The sequence below is a fragment of the Leptonychotes weddellii genome, chromosome 3 (assembly GCF_054177405.1).
Source record: "Leptonychotes weddellii isolate Sample4059 chromosome 3, ASM5417740v2, whole genome shotgun sequence".
Taxonomy (NCBI): domain Eukaryota; kingdom Metazoa; phylum Chordata; class Mammalia; order Carnivora; family Phocidae; genus Leptonychotes; species Leptonychotes weddellii.
In genome coordinates, this window is record NC_138371.1 from 79,278,148 (window position 1) to 79,294,863 (window position 16,716).

Consider the following 16,716-nt stretch of genomic DNA (forward strand, 5'->3'; position numbering starts at 1 on the left):
AAGAATGCAACTGGTGCTATAACCATACAGAGAAAAGTTATTATATTGCCTTCAAAACACAGTAATTTGACTTACTATTCCTAGTGAGATGTATTGTAAGGACATTAAAAAATAAAAAAGTTTCAAAAATTTAAACTGCTTTAATCATATTGTTCATAATAGCTTTGGTATTATTAATCCTAAAACTATGTATATATGCAAATGATAATTATAGCATATATATGATAAAACCAGTAATTAATATTATTAGAACCAAGATTTTCTGCATAAGTGATAAAGTTAAATAAAAAATTCTGTTATCCTAAATTGAAAATCTATGAAATAACAATTTCTCTTAAAATATGTATTTCCTAACTCTGCCAACTGAAAATCTTGGAAACTATGATTAACTCAATTACAATGAGCACTCTTACTATTAAGATTATGGTTCCTAAATATCATTTTCCTCCAAAAGGAACTGGATATTCTTAGAGAAACAAGTGATGTCAAGATTGAGATAGGAAATATACAAGGTGAGCTTACATCTTCTCACACCAAAAGTAATAAAAAAAATCAAAAACAGTTAAGATAATATCAAAAGGACTCAGGAGCTATATTAAAGAGTCAGAAATTAGAAAACTGGAGCATTAATAAAAATAATTGGAATAAACCAAAACACATCATAAATGTTTAAATCCATTTATTCATAATAATCCTCTTTACTATTTTGTTCTTTGAAAATACATCTTGCTGAGGTTAAAATATAGTATTACTAGAGGGCAGAAAACAAATTTTATCTTTTGAAAACACGTAATACAGATGCTAGTGACCCACGCGAGCATCAAACCCATCATCTCAGTTACAGGATGCCCTAATTCGGTGATTTCCAATGTTGTGTTTTATGATATGATGCTTTCAGGGTGTTTGCAGTTTTCTTTCTTAAGATGATGCAAAAACCCATTTACTTAAAAATCAATGCTCTAGCAATTTCAGTTTATGGAACAAAAGCATAACACAATTTGAATGTAAATTCACAGTTTTGACCTCAAGAGTTAAGTAGAAAGTTACCTAGCAGAAAATAACTGTAGAAAAAGTTTACTTCTTTAATTTGAAGTTTAGTTATTGACCTCACACCCAGCCTTTTCCCCAGTCAGTTTTGCATAATAAGTATAATTTAATGTTACACAGACAGCTCTATGTATTAAAATAGCTCCCAAGGGCATCACTATAAAAGAATTGCATTTATATAAATGTGCATGAATTATTAAGCACAATTCATTTTCTGCAAAGAAAATAAGAAGTGCATAATATTTGTTTTTAGTCACAAAACATTTCATGACAGTTTAACATATTGTGGGGGATTAGATACTGGAAAACAAAAATAAAAATCAATGGCAAAAAAGCCTTTTAAAATGAGATGGCATGAAAGTAAGAAATTCTAAGAACCCCAAAATAAAAGAAAAGCAGGAGCCTGGAAAGTAGAAGTATGGTTTTCATCCTAAGAGTTTCTGCCACAACCTAGAGTCATTGAGCTTCAGTGCTGATAACTTAATTGGACATTCAACAAGCTCAGGACCAGCCAACTAAATGATGTAAGAGCCCTACATACATTGGCAACCAAAGAATATGTAAAAGGTCAGTAAGAAAAATTAGCATCTTCAGAGAGTTTGTAACTCTAAATTGGCCCTCATAAGGATTAATACATCCAGTTTCATACTATCCATGTGATTTGAAAAAACTGAAAACAAAAATTTTAGAGGCGCCTGGGTGGCACAGTCAGTTAAGCACCCAACTCTTGATTTGGGCTCAGGTGGTGATCTCAGCGTCATGAGATGGAGCTCCCCATCAGCTCCGCCCTCAGCGGGGAGTCTGCTTAAGTTTCTCTCTCCCTTCCCCTCTGCCCCTCCCCACTCTCTCAAATAAATCTCAAAAAAAAAAAAAAAATTTAAGTGTTCTTGTGTCAGAAATGAGCCTGAGTAACTGGCAGAAGCAAAAATGAGTATCTTTGGAAAGACACACTTTAACCCACTTCTCAAAGAATTCCAAGGGGGATCAATAAAATGAGTGGCTTAAAGTTAACAAGTAGAATAGACATAAGGAAACAAGCATTATTCGTGAAAACCAACAGAAACAAAACTGAAAACTGAAATTTATCATATACTGGATATAGAATATAAAAGACTTATGGTTATTAACACTACATGAAAGAAATGCTATCTCAGATTGGGTTTCCTAGAAATAGAGCTTGAGGCTGGGATTTGTATTCATATGTTTTCTTAAAGATTTGAGTGTGGCGGGAGGGGCAGAGGGAGAGAATTTTCAAGCAGACTTTCCACTGAGCATGGAGCCCCACACAGGACTCAATCCCAGGACCCATGAGATCACGACCTAAGCCGAAACCAAGAGTCCAATGCTTAACCGACTGAGCCACCCAGGCGCCCCTGGATTAATATGTTTTATTGAAGGGGAGCTCATCAGGAAAAGCTTCGGACAACATGGGAAGGGAAAGAGCTGAGCAAGGGTAAAACTCGTGTACAATTCTAATCTTGGCTCAATCCACAGATTAAGGATGGTTTCTGAAGCATTAACTGCAGGGTATGTCCTCATTCTGTCTCTCCTTCTACTTGTGTGGAAGTATACATTCATTCTGTTATTTTAGTAATCACCCAATTTTAGCCTGCGTACATGACAAAAGCAATCAACAGCTACTATTGTCAAGTATCAAGAGAAGAGAACTCTCATTTCCTATTTGTTAGAATGGACACTGGTACAACCTCTTTGGAGAAGAGTTAGATACTGCACAGTGAAGCTGAACATGTGTGTGTCCTATGACCCGACATTTTCAGAGTTATATGTCCTAGGCAAAAATTTGAACCTGTGTACCAGGAATGTTAATAGCAGCATTGTTGCAATGTTAAAGATATTTGGAAAAAACTCAATGTTCATTAGTAGTAGAATAAATGAGTAACTCCAAAAATAAATAAATTACATAATTAATAACTCTAATTATATACTAGAACATTGAGCAGCAATGAAAATGGATAAAAAGCTATATATAACAAATGGATGAATCTCAAAAACTTGGTGTTGAGCAAAGGAAGCAGAATATATACAATACAATCATATTTACACAAAGTTCACACAGAGGCAAAATCGGCTAATAAATTTTTATGGGTACATACATAGGTATAAAACTTCAATGAAAGTAAGGGAATGATTAACACAAAATATGATTTGATGGTTATCTCTGGATTTGGGGAGGAAGGGGAATACAAGCAAGGAGAAAGGGATTTTTTTTTTTTTTTAAGATTTTATTCATTTATTTGACAGAGAGGGAACACAAGCAGGGGGAGTGGCAGGCAGAGGGAGCCCGATGTGGGGCTCGATCCCAGGACCCTGGGATCATGACCCGAACCGAAGGTAGGTGCCTAACGACTGAACCCCCCCCAGGGGCCCCGAGAAAGGAAATTTCTAATACCCTGCTTCCTATCCTGTGTGATGAAGACATAGTACTGATTAGTCTTTGAATAATTTGTATACATAATTTGATGTAATTTTAATGTGATTAGCAAGATATTTTATTTTTTTTAATTTTTAGCGTAATATTTAAACTTAAACTTACAAGCACCTTCATATGCCTCCCCTTACTTGACCATCTAATTAATACCCTTGAGATTTTCTCTTATACTATCATCTATCTGTTTTTCTTTCATAAAACCTCCAGTTTGTAATCATAGATTTACCTGGGTGTTTATATGTTTTACTACGGATTTCCCCCACTAAGCTGCGTGTTCCCTGAGAACAGAAACCATGTCTGTTTTGCTTACCACTGTGAAATTCAAAACGATTCCTTTTACATGAAGTTGTATAGGGTTGAATTGTAGGATTCTGAGAACTTTTCCATCCTCAAAGATGAGTTTTGCCAAAAGTTGGAGGGGGAAGCTTTGCTAAAGCAGTAATGCAGCCACTCAAATAAGCAAGATAACATACAAATAGATCAGCACCATACATGGTACAGGGTGAGAACTCAATACATACCAGTAGGTGCTGGTATTGCTGTCATTTTGCATCTTTTTATTTAACTCTAGTGGTTGTCTAAGTTAATTTCATTCAAATTTGTTCATCAGGGGCACTAATTATATTGTAGTCACTCTTTCTTGCTGCCCAGGTATATAAATGTAGACTATTTTGCCAAGTCATGAATAGTGGTTGTAGCATCAACAGTGGAAAAACAGGGAAGTCCAACAGGGTTGAGTGTAACTGTAGTTTTCGTAGTGGAGAGAAAGGGCCATAGATTCAGGTTAGAGGCTAAGAGATGAAGCACTCATTTGTTAATTCGAATTCTCAATCGCAAGTATCTTGGAATGATTTGTTTCACTATTTTAGAGACAGGGTCACATCTACAGGCTTCTGTAAGGGCAAGTCCCCATTAAAAAGAAATTACGATAACACCAAATAAAGGGACAACCTTGTAAAATGGATTAGGACCCAAGAGTTGGTGGGGAAATAAACTTAACAAGTTTCAACCAACACTTGCTGTAATGAGATAAAATGAATAATAAAATAGAGCATGGACAAATAACTTATGACACTTTTGCTCTATATCCCATTTTTTAAAAATCATCTATTCATTGTGAGAAGCATGCTAATGCGAGGATGGTAACATGAAAGAATGGTCAATGGCAACTGTAAGAACTATTGATTGAAAATTGAAAAATAAATTATTCTTTCACAGATGTTAAAATATAAAAATTTGTATATTAGAATTAATAAAATAAGGCATAAACACGTATAAATACTAGTCTTTGATATTAAATATATTTCTTAGTGTGGATTGTGGCCAAAACATTTGAAAGCTACTGCCCTAGAAAATGTATTTTCTGTTCCTTAGATTAGAGCTGGATGGAATATTGCAAAATCATACATATATCAGACTGTGAAATTACAGGGACTATAAGAAACTCTTTGGTAAATTAAAAGTAAAGTAACATTTCTAAAATTGGCACAAAAAATTGCACATATATTGTGAAGTTGTCAGTCAAATTATAAATTAAATCGACATAAAACATTCACTGACCACGAAATGTGACAGCTAGCTAAGACTATGTACATAATACTTGAACCAGTGAAAACTTTGATCCACCAAGCATGAAGAAATTGGACAGACATGTGGATTCCTCAGGATAACAGACTCTTGGAAAAAATATATCAGATTTTTCTGTAAAGTATATAATTCATTGCCAGGTATGTATAATCTGTTTTGAAAAACTTCCAATTATTAAAATTTGAAAATAATAATAACCATAAAAGCTTTCAGTAACACTTCCTTAAGTTGTTCTAGAAAACACTGTTATTTTTGATTTCTGCAGAGTCAAGTGCAGAAGCAAGTAGACTGATGAACTTATGAACATCATGAAAAGAGTTGTAGAGAGGAACTGGAGCCACTCGGATGCCATTTGGTTCTCGCTTGTCACACTGCGGGGGGTAAATAAAGTCACAATAATGTTAGCATTACTCACATAATGAAAAAATCTACATTCAAGATAAACTTACATAAAGCAATCATGCCGATTTCCCTAAAACTTAATATATAAGCATTTTTTACTTGTAGTAAAACATGTTTCTATGTTATTGGAAACTCTCCTCTTAATAATAGTTAAAATATGAATGAATATCATGAGTATCCAAAGTGTTTTCCTGAAATCTACTCAGCAATCTTCTTCTTGAAGCGTCCAATAAGTATGGATATAATTTTTTGGTGGCGAGACTCTGGAGAGACTGGAACCCTTGGGCACATTTAAATGAATGAGAACCTCACTGAGACCTGGAGAGTTTTAGTCAATAGTCTTTACATTTGATCCTTTAATCTCTAATCTCACCTGTAAGGAGTTGGCTGTATCCCTGAAATGTCACAAAATGGGCCCAGATAATTTGGTCTAGCTGGAAGATCACTATGACTAACCTTTAAGAAACACCCACTGTGAGTTAGACAGTACCGTAAATGGTTTATGTGTGCTGGACCATTTAATTCTTTTTTTTTTTTTCAAAGATTTTATTTATTTATTTGACAGAGAGAGACAACGAGAGCAGGAACACAAGCAGGGGGAGTGGGAGAGGGAGAAGCAGGCCTCCCGCTGAGCAGGGAGCCCGATGTGGGACTCGATCCCAGGACCCTGGGATCATGACCTGAGCCCAGATGCCCAACCATCTGAGCCACCCAGGCGCCCCCCGCTTTTTTTTTTAAAGATTTTATTTATTTATTTGACGAGAGAGAGAGGGACAGCGAGAGAGGGAACACAAGCAGGGGAAGTGGGAGAGGGAGAAGCAGGCTTCCCGCGGAGCAGGGAGCCCGATGCGGGGCTCGATCCCAGGACCCTGGGATCATGACCTGAGCCGAAGGCAGACGCTTAACGACTGAGCCACCCAGGCGCCCTGGACCATTTAATTCTCATAACCACTTTTGGAGGCATTTTTGCCCTCCAAATCCAGACGGAAACACTCAAGCCAATAGACGTGAACTAGCTTTCCCAGGAGCACACAGCTTACAAATGGTAGAACTGGGTTTGGAACACTAACATACGGATTTGTGCCTCTGGAATCTGAGATAACCTCTCCTCAGAAGTGACAGGACCACATGAGCAGAGCAATTCCTAAACTACACTGTCACTGGAAGTAGATCCATTGACCACCAGTTTTCCTGAAATGACCCTATTAACGCTTATTTTCTGAGAGAGACTAAAAAGATCACTTAGGCCCAAGGGTTAAAAAAAAAAAAAAAAAAAAATTCCATACAATGTTAACACCCCTGAGATGTGTCTACAGTTCTTTTTTTACTAAAATGACAGGTTGAAAACGACTTGGCTCAATCAAACAGCTAAGTAAGACGGACTTCTTTTCTTCCTCGCCACTATGTTATGTTCTTTAATTCTGTGTAGTCAATAAATATACATATTTGGGCTTTCACTAGTGAAAACATGTCCTAAAATTGATTATGATGAAACAATTTTTTTTCTACTCAAACTGTAATGAAAAGAATGAATAAATTATGGGAGACTTGTTCCTATATTCAAAATTTGTAGTTTCTTACCTTTTATCAGAAATGACAGATCTCTTCGTCTTCAATTAGCACAGTGATGAATATTTAGTTGGCATTTAATCTAACCTCACTGACTGACCGATGTGAAATAACATGCAACAGTAAATTAAATGAAGAACCCAAATTTTACCCCCAACATGCAACTCAGAGAGAAAACCGGGTAGCAAAGCAAGAGATATACTTACAACCACTCCTCGTTTTTCTAGTTCTTGGAAAACGTATTTTATTGGAACAGAAAATGTTAGTGTAAGCTGGCAGCCGCGATCCTCTATGCCGGATGGAGTAATTATGTTCACAAACGGTTTCTTGGTATCCGCTTTATCTTTGTCATAGTAATGCTTGATCAAGTATTCCAGATAACCGGTGAGCAAAATAGATTTTCTCCTCAATGCTTTCATAGTTGCCTGCTTAAAGATCTACAGAATGAGAAACAATCTGATTAACAGTGTCTTGTTGATTTACAAAGAAGAAAAATTTAAGTGAAAATCACGTTAAAAAAGGAAATGTCCACTTCTGACCTTTCCAAAAACATCTCATTTTAGATAATCCTTTGTAAAAACATGTCCTTTTTTAAAGATCATGAAATTCAAACCTTTTCCTCCAAACCATTTTACAAAATCATAATCAAGAAGACTTTTTTCTATTCATATATAGCTTTTGGTCCACACAGAAGTATAATAAGGGCTAAATACTTGTGTACATATGAAAGGCAGTGTGACCAATATTATTTTTTTTTTAATTTTTTTTTTTATTATTTATTTATTCATGAAAGTCAGAGAGAGAGAGAGGCAGAGGCAGAGGGAGAGAAGCAGGCTCCCCGCCTAGCAGGGAGCCCTATGCGGGACTCGATCCCAGGACCCTGGGATCATGACCTGAGCCGAAGGCAGACGCTTAACCGTCTGAGCCACCCAGGCGCCCCATGACCAATATTATTTATAACTGTTTTACCAACTCCTAAATCTCCCCAGTAACAGTAAGCAAACAAGCAGTTAAATAATAAAATTAAGTTTTGTCAGGCAGGGAAGCAAGTCATGTTAGATAATACATATGTTAGTACTAAGGCAGTTAGGCTCGCTTCTCTCTCTGTGTGTGTGTCTTCCTCCCTCTCTCTCTTTTTCTCTTTCTTTCTTCTTTCATCATTTTTTCCCCCTGCTAAACTCCATCACTGGTGTGAAAATACTACCATTTGCTGCCTGAGGTGTCTTATATTAAGATGAGTGACAAGTGCACACAATAACTGGAGTTGGAACATTAGAGGTCAAAACAGACATGCTTTTCTAGCTTATCTCTTAAGGTCAAGTAGAGTTTAAAAATATATCCTACATATAAGAACTGAATAAACCGCAAACGGAGCATGATGCACTGGCATGTCACTTAATATCCCTTTTCTGTATCATGTTATTGTTATGCCACAGAGCAAAGATAGGGTCGTTCGGTGACATCTAGACTTTCTGAAGCTTGGGAAAATAGTTATTTCTGTATATACATGTGGCATGTGTGAGCAGGCATTCTAATAGAACTCAAACCATTTGGGCAAAGACTTCCTTGATCTATATGGCATGGGAGCTGTAGATCTGGCTGAAGGAGACCAAGGGATTTGTATTGAAGGTAACAGTATCCAAGGAAGATGGGAGGAACAGGATAGAATGGCATCTGTCTCTGTCCTCAACCAGATCTCGCAGACTTTGGAAGAGATTGGCCGCAAGTCGAGTCTGATGTCAGTCTCAGAAGGTATCTGGGATGGGCAGTACAAGCAGGTAACTCGAGTTACTCAGGTAGCCCGAGTTACATTGTGTTTGATAGGAGGCATCTCTTCACTCCCCCGTGTAAAACAAAGTGTAAGTGGATCTGGCACAAGGTGGACTCAAGGGAACAGAGCCAACTTTTGGATCAAGAGAGCCTGGATCAAGAATCAATTCTCACAGAGGGCAGGGGCAGGGAGAGGCAAAGCACGACCCACCAGCGGTTTGGTTGGCAGGACAGGAATACAGGAATAGGAGAGGACTTTTTACAGTCTTCTCTTTGGAGATTAATAGCAATTCAAGGAACATTCGATTTATAAATAGTTCTGAAAAATTTTCTCGTTCTGCTATAAGCCCGGTAACATACAGGCAGGAGGAATATGTGAAGTACTACTTTTAATGATACTTCATTTGTATTCATAGGTTAGTAGGACTTTGGGGAATCTTACTTAAGTTTATAGGGTTTTTTTTTAAAGGAGATTTTGTTCTTGCAGATTTCTCTGATAGCTAGAAACCAATTTTTTTTATAACAAATAGTCTTAAATTTAACATACCGTTACACTTTGATAATAAAATAACTTTTAAATATGAAACCATTTTCCATCATTAAACCACAGTAAGGACAGCTGTATTGTGAGGCACTCAAAATCCTGTCAGAGGCTGTGAAGGTCTCTTCTGAGGACTCACATAAAAATATTAAGAGGGAATAATAGGAGTTATCTGGAGAATAGAATAAATAGCTTCTTTTAGTTTTGGCTTCTCATTATTTCTATGCTTTCCATATTGAGAAAGAATATTTTTTTAATTAGAAAAAAATGAAAACTGTAGTTTGGAAATATTCAGCTTATAACAATTTTTGGCAGAGTTTCAACTACATGGGTTATTTTTCTTACTGAGAAAAATGAATACAGAGCTAGAAAAGTTAGAGAAGTTTAAATGGGAAAAATAAGTATAGTATGATGGTTTCAAGTGTCACATTTTTTTCTCTTAAATTCTTAAAATTGGCTGCCTAATAACTTTGAGGAAACACATAGTACATTTCTTCTTAATTGCTGTATATTTTAATTGAACGCTCTAATCTTGTATTTTGGAGCTATTTATTTCATTATAAATTCATATACTGAAAGAGTCTAAAAATTGTCTACCTATCGCTGCATACAAGTATGACCATTCAAATACAATAAATATATTTTTAATTTCAAGTTAGCAGTTGGAAGATTGAGATTTCTGAAGTAATCTGCTATAAACGTCTTCATTTTAAAAATGAGACAAATGAACTCAAGAGTACATATAATCAAGAGATGTTGTCACCTGTCTAAAGGTCACCTGTCTAAGGTCACACTTAGTGTCCCAATGAGGACTAGAGTATATGCATCCTGGTTCCTACCCTAGGTTCCCTTGATCCACATTTTTGTTATATATAAAATTTGTACATATTTGTACCATATGTATTTGTATTTATACTATATAAATATGTGGTACAAATGATTAAGAGCCAAAAATATAAAGAAAAAGACAGTTTGAAACTGATTATAAAGTGCTATTTTTCATACTATCATTCAATTGAATGCACATGTAATTATAAACAAAACCATATTAATATTTTTTAAAAATCATATTGTCAAACTGATATCATATCCATGTACATTGATTCTTAAGTTCAGAATCTCTCCTCTAGTTGGTCTTTGACTATGTAGGATATTTTTTGAAAGAGAAGTAGCTACAAGGAAAAGCACTTTGATTCATTCATCTATCTCTCATTTATTCAAACTTTAATCACCTATCTCTTATAATGCTATAATGTAAACAAGGGCAGCAGCCCTCATGCTTACTCACATGGCGTCTAGGGAGCAGAACATTTTAATGGTTATGTAAAGAGTAAGAAGCAAAGAAATGCATTGTTTTGTAACTTCAGAATTTTGCAATTTATAATGGGGAGGAAGGATTTCAAAAACACTTTCTCAAACACAACGTTGGATTACCTAAGGATAATTTTGGTTAGAATGGAGCCTCAGCGGCGAAAAACTTAAGTAAGGTATTTCTAAGAGGCTCAAGAGAAATACTTAAGTGATAAGTTGCTCCAGAGAAGTATATATCCCACTTCTTGTGGCTTTTAGGGTCTTTTTGCTAAGTTTAAGTGTTAAAGAAAAAAAATAAATCAATCTTCAGATTCCAGCTGAAAACAAAAACCTTGTCTAGGTGACTATAATACAGTGTGATGTGGTGGTAAAAATTTCTGTGCTTTCTGGGTGTTATATGTGAACAATGAATCATGGAACACTACATCAAAAACTAATGATGTAAATAAAATTAAAAATAAATAAATAAAAGCCCCCCTCCAAATTTCTGTGCTTTTTATCATTCAAGCCAGCCTGGAGAACCAGTGGTAGGAAAACTGAGAATGTGACTTCTTTTTCATGGCAGAAGGGGTAAATACTTGAAACCAGTCCACTGCAGAAACATACTTGAGTGTCTAAAATTTCTAGATCTGGCTGAGAACTCATTTGCAAAAATAAGGAAAATCGAGGAAAAACCTTAAATACTAGTTCTTCCCAAGGTACACCTTGGTGCTTTTCATACCGAATTTCATTTTTTTCCTGATACAAACTTGCAAAGCGAGCAAAATTTTATTTCGTTATAAAACATTTAACAGAAGAGTTTCTCTGAATAGATATCATAAAAACAATTCAAATATCATTATCTGACTTGCTAAGTAGATTCCCTCACTACCCCCCCAAAAAATTTTTAAAAATTTTTTCACTGGCTTAAAAAATCTTGTTACTGGGTCTATTTTCAATTAAAAAAAAAAAACAACAAACAAACCCAAAAAACGGCCAAAAAGCGAAAACAACACAAGCTCCATCTAGTGGTCACACTGAGTAGGTGCTTTTTAAATTGGGATGAAGTGAAATGAGTTGATTACCACTGTCTAGAGGTGAAGTTGTATAAAAAAAAGAACTTGACACTGCCATCCAGTGGCCAAAAGGAGAAACTGCTATGCGTGTTCACAGAATCCTAGAATTTAGGTTTAGAAGAGATTCTGGAAGTCTTTATCCAGTCATTCATTCTGAAATACTCAACAACAGGATTTCCTAAAATATCAAAAACTAGATGATTTTAAAGCATTTTAAATTAATAAAGTCAAATTCTCTTTTGAATAGCTATATATTTAAAATCTCTGTTAGAAACTCTATTTACCAAAAAAGCCCCACATTTACCTAAAATACATTTTACTCTATGTGTGTATATAAAATATATTTACTTAGTATATGTGTTAATATTAATTATATAGCATATAATCATTTAATACATATTTACTTAAACAAATTTAGTCTCATCCTGAAATTAATATCCAAATAATTAAGTTACATAAATATACATATGAATATAATATAGATATAAATAGACAGGTAAAGTAGATAAGTATCTATCTATATAAATAGTTAGAAAGGTAGATATGCACATCTAGAAAACCAAACTGATTCCCTGGATATTATTGCTTAGGGTGAAACTAAATTTAACTAAAAATATGAATTTACTAAAAAATATATATTGAGCCAGTAATAGTAGAGATTATACAAGAATATAATGGCATAGACACTCTAGTAAAAAAAAAAAAAATCCACTTACTTCAAGAGATACCCTTGCTCAATCTTTGGTTTACTCTGATGATTTCTATTTTTTTTCCTTAAAGTATGTCTTCCTATAGTTTTGTGACATGGCAGTTTGTGAGTTCACTGACTCATAGAACCAGCATAAGCAGAATTCCCAGTAATCACAACAATGTCTGGCACATAATACTTTCTTAATAGATAAATGTTGAATGAGTGAATTAATCAAGAATTAAATATTGTATGGTTATTTTGTAAGAGAAAGACCATGAGAAGATTAAACAACTTATTTAAGTTCATACAAATTCTAAGTGGAAATAAAAATATGTATCCCCGGGTCAGTTCCAAAACATTTATCAAGTGCCAACAACATTTATTATATGCCAAGCACAGTGCTGGGGCTGGAGATAGAAAAAGGAGATGGCAATTAGCCCACAGTCACTGCCCTGAAGGAGAACACTGGCCTTTGATCATTGTTCATTAATCTTGCTGTTTAGCAGAGAAGGTCCTACAGTAGGTCACAGTCAGGTAAAGAAATAGGTAAAGATGTGGGGAGGTTGAAGCATAGATCACTTACCTCTAAACTAGCATGTAAGGAACAGACCAACAAAATGGGAGGGTTTGAAATTCGAAATCCACTGACCCCAGGGATTAACTGCAGTTCTGAAAAATGAACATCATGTCATTTATTATAGAATGTACCTTAAAAAACGTCCTCTATGGATTTTTTTTATGACACTAAAGTGGTAGAGAGAAAAAGAGTAAGATTTAAAAGCTTTTATTCCTAAGTTTTCTGAGATACTTAAGAGAAACTCCATGGACCTAAAATAGTGGCATATTTCCCCTTCACCTGCAATGTCTGTCTCCCCTGCCCCCACACCCTAGAGCTCTTAGACACATAAAAAATGACCTTTTGTAGAAGAATTCTGGATCTCATCCTCTGTCTTCCCACTCCCAAACCAGCATTCCTTATTGTGCCCCATGCTTTGCTTTTCCACTATGAAACCATGTCAGTGAGAGAAAAACATCAAGATTTTAGTGGCTTGTAATTGTAATGCCATCCAAAGGCAGAAATATGAATGAAATGACCTAGGAAGGTGACTTTTAGCACTAGGATTATTAGGTCAAGTGGCTTCACCTAGGGGGAAAAAAAAGGCTTTTAAAAAAATGATCTGCCTAAGTATGATATATTTAAGAAGTAAATTAATAGCAGATATTATCCTAATTAGAATCAATTAGATTGAATAGTAGCAAGTCAAATCCAATAGAGTTAAATTGCTAGTTGGAGATCAAATTAAAGCTAAGACTGACTAAAAGAGCATTAGAATATGCTAGGTCTTTAGAGATTCATCTAATCCAGGACTGAACTATGTCCTGGGGACCAAATCTGGCCCACGACTTATTTTTGTAAATAAAGTTTCATTGGAACATAGCCACATTCACTCATTTATGGCTGCGACCGCTTTAGAAGTACAATGGCAGCATTGAGTATTTGCCACAGAACAGTATAGCCCCAAAAGGTTAAAATATCTAATCTCTGGCCCTTCACAGAGAGACTGCCCACTCCTGCTCTAGTCCAATTCTCTTGTTTACAGATAAGAAAACCCATCACAAAAAATTTAAGTAACTGGCATATTAACAGAGCTAATTATTCCAGCAGCCAAGATAAAATACAGGTTTCTTGATTTGACTGGAAGAGCCCATCTTGATCATTTGCATCTTGGTTTTTACAAATGCGAATTTATTTAAAATAGTAATTCATTTGGTTGGTAGCACTCTGAAGGGGAAAGTTGAACTGAAACTCTCAAACCATTTAAGCAGCTTTCTGTATCCGACGTGATGGAAGAATAGGGTCAGTCACTCAGGAAAAAGTAGGGCAGTTTGGGGGCACACTGCACATGTTGTACTTTTATTTCTACCTGCTGGGGTTCAACTGCTATTGTTTGGTGTGTGGCAAAAGCCACAAAAGGAAAAACTGAAAAAAAGAGAGCTAAAAACGAACCTGTCTCACTCTCAAATCAAACCCTGACATAGATTTTACTATTCACATTAGATATGCAAGAAGGAAAACAAAACAGAAAACAAAAAACCCAAGATGATATAATTTGTGCAGCATCACAAAACGATTAAGCAGCAAAGTGGGATTGACACCTAAGTCTCTCTGGGTCTAACTACAAGCAAAAAATTCCTTTCTGTCCTCATTGCCTGATGTTTTGGGTACTCAATATTGATGAGATCTGAGTCCTGTACATTACATTTCACTTCCACTTATCTCCCTACAAAGGGATAGACTCAAATTCATGCTAAAACCTACAAACACTTAGTCTTACACTCTGGAAATGTCATTTCTTATTTTAAGAATTCTCAGTGGCATTTTCAAAGTGCACTCTCCATGAGGCATGTATATTACATATCATACAAAGACAGATGAAAATTGAAATGAAGGTAAAATGAAATGACTTGGGAAGTGAAACTGAATACACTTACTGTTATCCATCTTAAATCGGGTGCTGAGTTCATGGCCAAACCATCCCACTAACCTAAAACATAAATAACAACATTAGATATTTTGACCTACAAAAATAACTGCAATTAATACAGGAATTTGGGGCCTGTATATCAAAACCATTTGTGATACGAGTCATCAAATATTTAAGCATATACATGTTAGATGATATCATAAGGCAATTAATATTTATAACCTTATCAAGAATGAGGATAAAAATCAATTTATTCATATTACTAGTTATATTATTTTTGTGATGTTAAATCATCTGAAATCTATATTTAAGGATCTTTTTCTTATTTAAAATAAAATGAACAAAAATGTTGAGTTTTTTTTATTTTAAAACGGAAGTATAAGCTCAAAAAGGAAAAGCAATTAATGTAATAATATATTTTTCACAATAGGCTCCCTAATGAGAAATGGTGTTAAAATAACCTATATAATTGTGGAAAAAATTTGAGTAATTTCCTATGGAAATTGATTACTGTCATATTTTAGTGAGATTAATAAATAAGTAGGAAAAATCATATAAATGTATGTGTGTGTGTGAATATCAGAGGAAAAGAATTATAATTTAAAGAAAAATATAAAATTTGAGAAACAGTAACTCAGTATTTCTGGTATGTTCTCTCTAAATAAATTTTTCATTTTAATGCTGCCAAAATAAAAAAAAATTCCAAGGTACTTTGTTAGAACTGAGCAAAATACTTTTCAGTTTATGTAGAATATATGAGTGAAAATAATAAATTTTGAAATAGAAGACTATAATGGTGAGTATGCTCTATCTAATACTATTAGCGTGCTATAAAATTAATGAAATGAATGTGCATAGGACCAGTGAATGAAGCATCAGGGAGACAAATGGAACATGACAGAAAATATAAAAACAAGGAAGCCTGGGTGGCTCAGTGGGTTAAGACTCTTGGTTTGGGCTCAAGTCATGATCTCAGGATTGTGAGATTGAGCCCCCGGTTGGGCTTCACTCTCAGAATAAAGTCGGCTTGAGCTTCTCTGCCTCTCCCTCACCCTCTGCCCCTCTCCCTGCTCGTGTGTGCTCTCTTTCTCTCTCTCAAATAAATAAATAAAATCTTTAAAAAAAATATATAAAAACTGTCCTCAGATCACGTAACAGTTTAATAAGTGATAACTGTCACATTTCAAACAATGCAAGGATAAAGAAAAGATATTCACAGATTTATATGGTTTTGAAAAGAAAAATCTGACTATAAAAACAAAAGGAAATATAGAGGCAAATATCGATAGATTTATAAATATTTAAAATACTGTATTGAAAAGACAGACAAAATTAAAAGACAAACCAATGATGGGGAGAAGGCTGCTACTTGCCACCTATGAGTTTTCACCCAGTTTTTCCATCAGAGAAGGGGCAATGCCCCCCCAAAGCTACCCAGCCATAGAGCATGGACAGGGCATTATAAAAGGAGAAATGTAAATGTCCCACAAATTCAGAAAAAAAAAAAGAGTTCAATCTCAGTAATAATTTTTGAAATGTGAAATATCATAAAGATGAGACCATACTTCACATACCAAATTGGCAAAGTCATTCAAAAAGTATGAAGCCTGGGCGCCTGGGTGGCTCAGTTGGTTAAGCGACTGCCTTCAGCTCAGGTCATGATCCCAGGGTCCTGGGATCGAGTCCCGCATCAGGCTCCCTGCTCTGCGGGGAGCCTGCTTCTCCCTCTCCCACTCCCCCTGCTTGTGTTCCCTCTCTCGCTGTGTCTCTCTCTGTCAAATAAATAAATAAAATCTTTAAAAAAAAAA

At 35.2% G+C, this 16,716-nt stretch overlaps 1 protein-coding gene across 2 annotated transcripts in view; it reads right to left on the reverse strand.

Moving 5' to 3' along the window:
* Window positions 1-662: 662 nt before the first annotated feature.
* Window positions 663-16,716, reverse strand: part of KYNU (kynureninase) — a 130,194-nt gene continuing 114,140 nt past the window's right edge. For both annotated transcript variants that reach the window (XM_081814530.1, XM_006735842.3), the window contains 4 exons: window positions 14,916-14,968; window positions 13,006-13,091; window positions 7,261-7,491; window positions 663-5,454 (listed from right to left, as the gene is read on the reverse strand). In XM_081814530.1, the coding sequence (XP_081670656.1) occupies window positions 5,317-5,454; window positions 7,261-7,491; window positions 13,006-13,091; window positions 14,916-14,968 (508 nt within the window). In that variant the 3' untranslated portion in view covers window positions 663-5,316. The remainder of the gene's footprint in view (window positions 5,455-7,260; window positions 7,492-13,005; window positions 13,092-14,915; window positions 14,969-16,716) is intronic.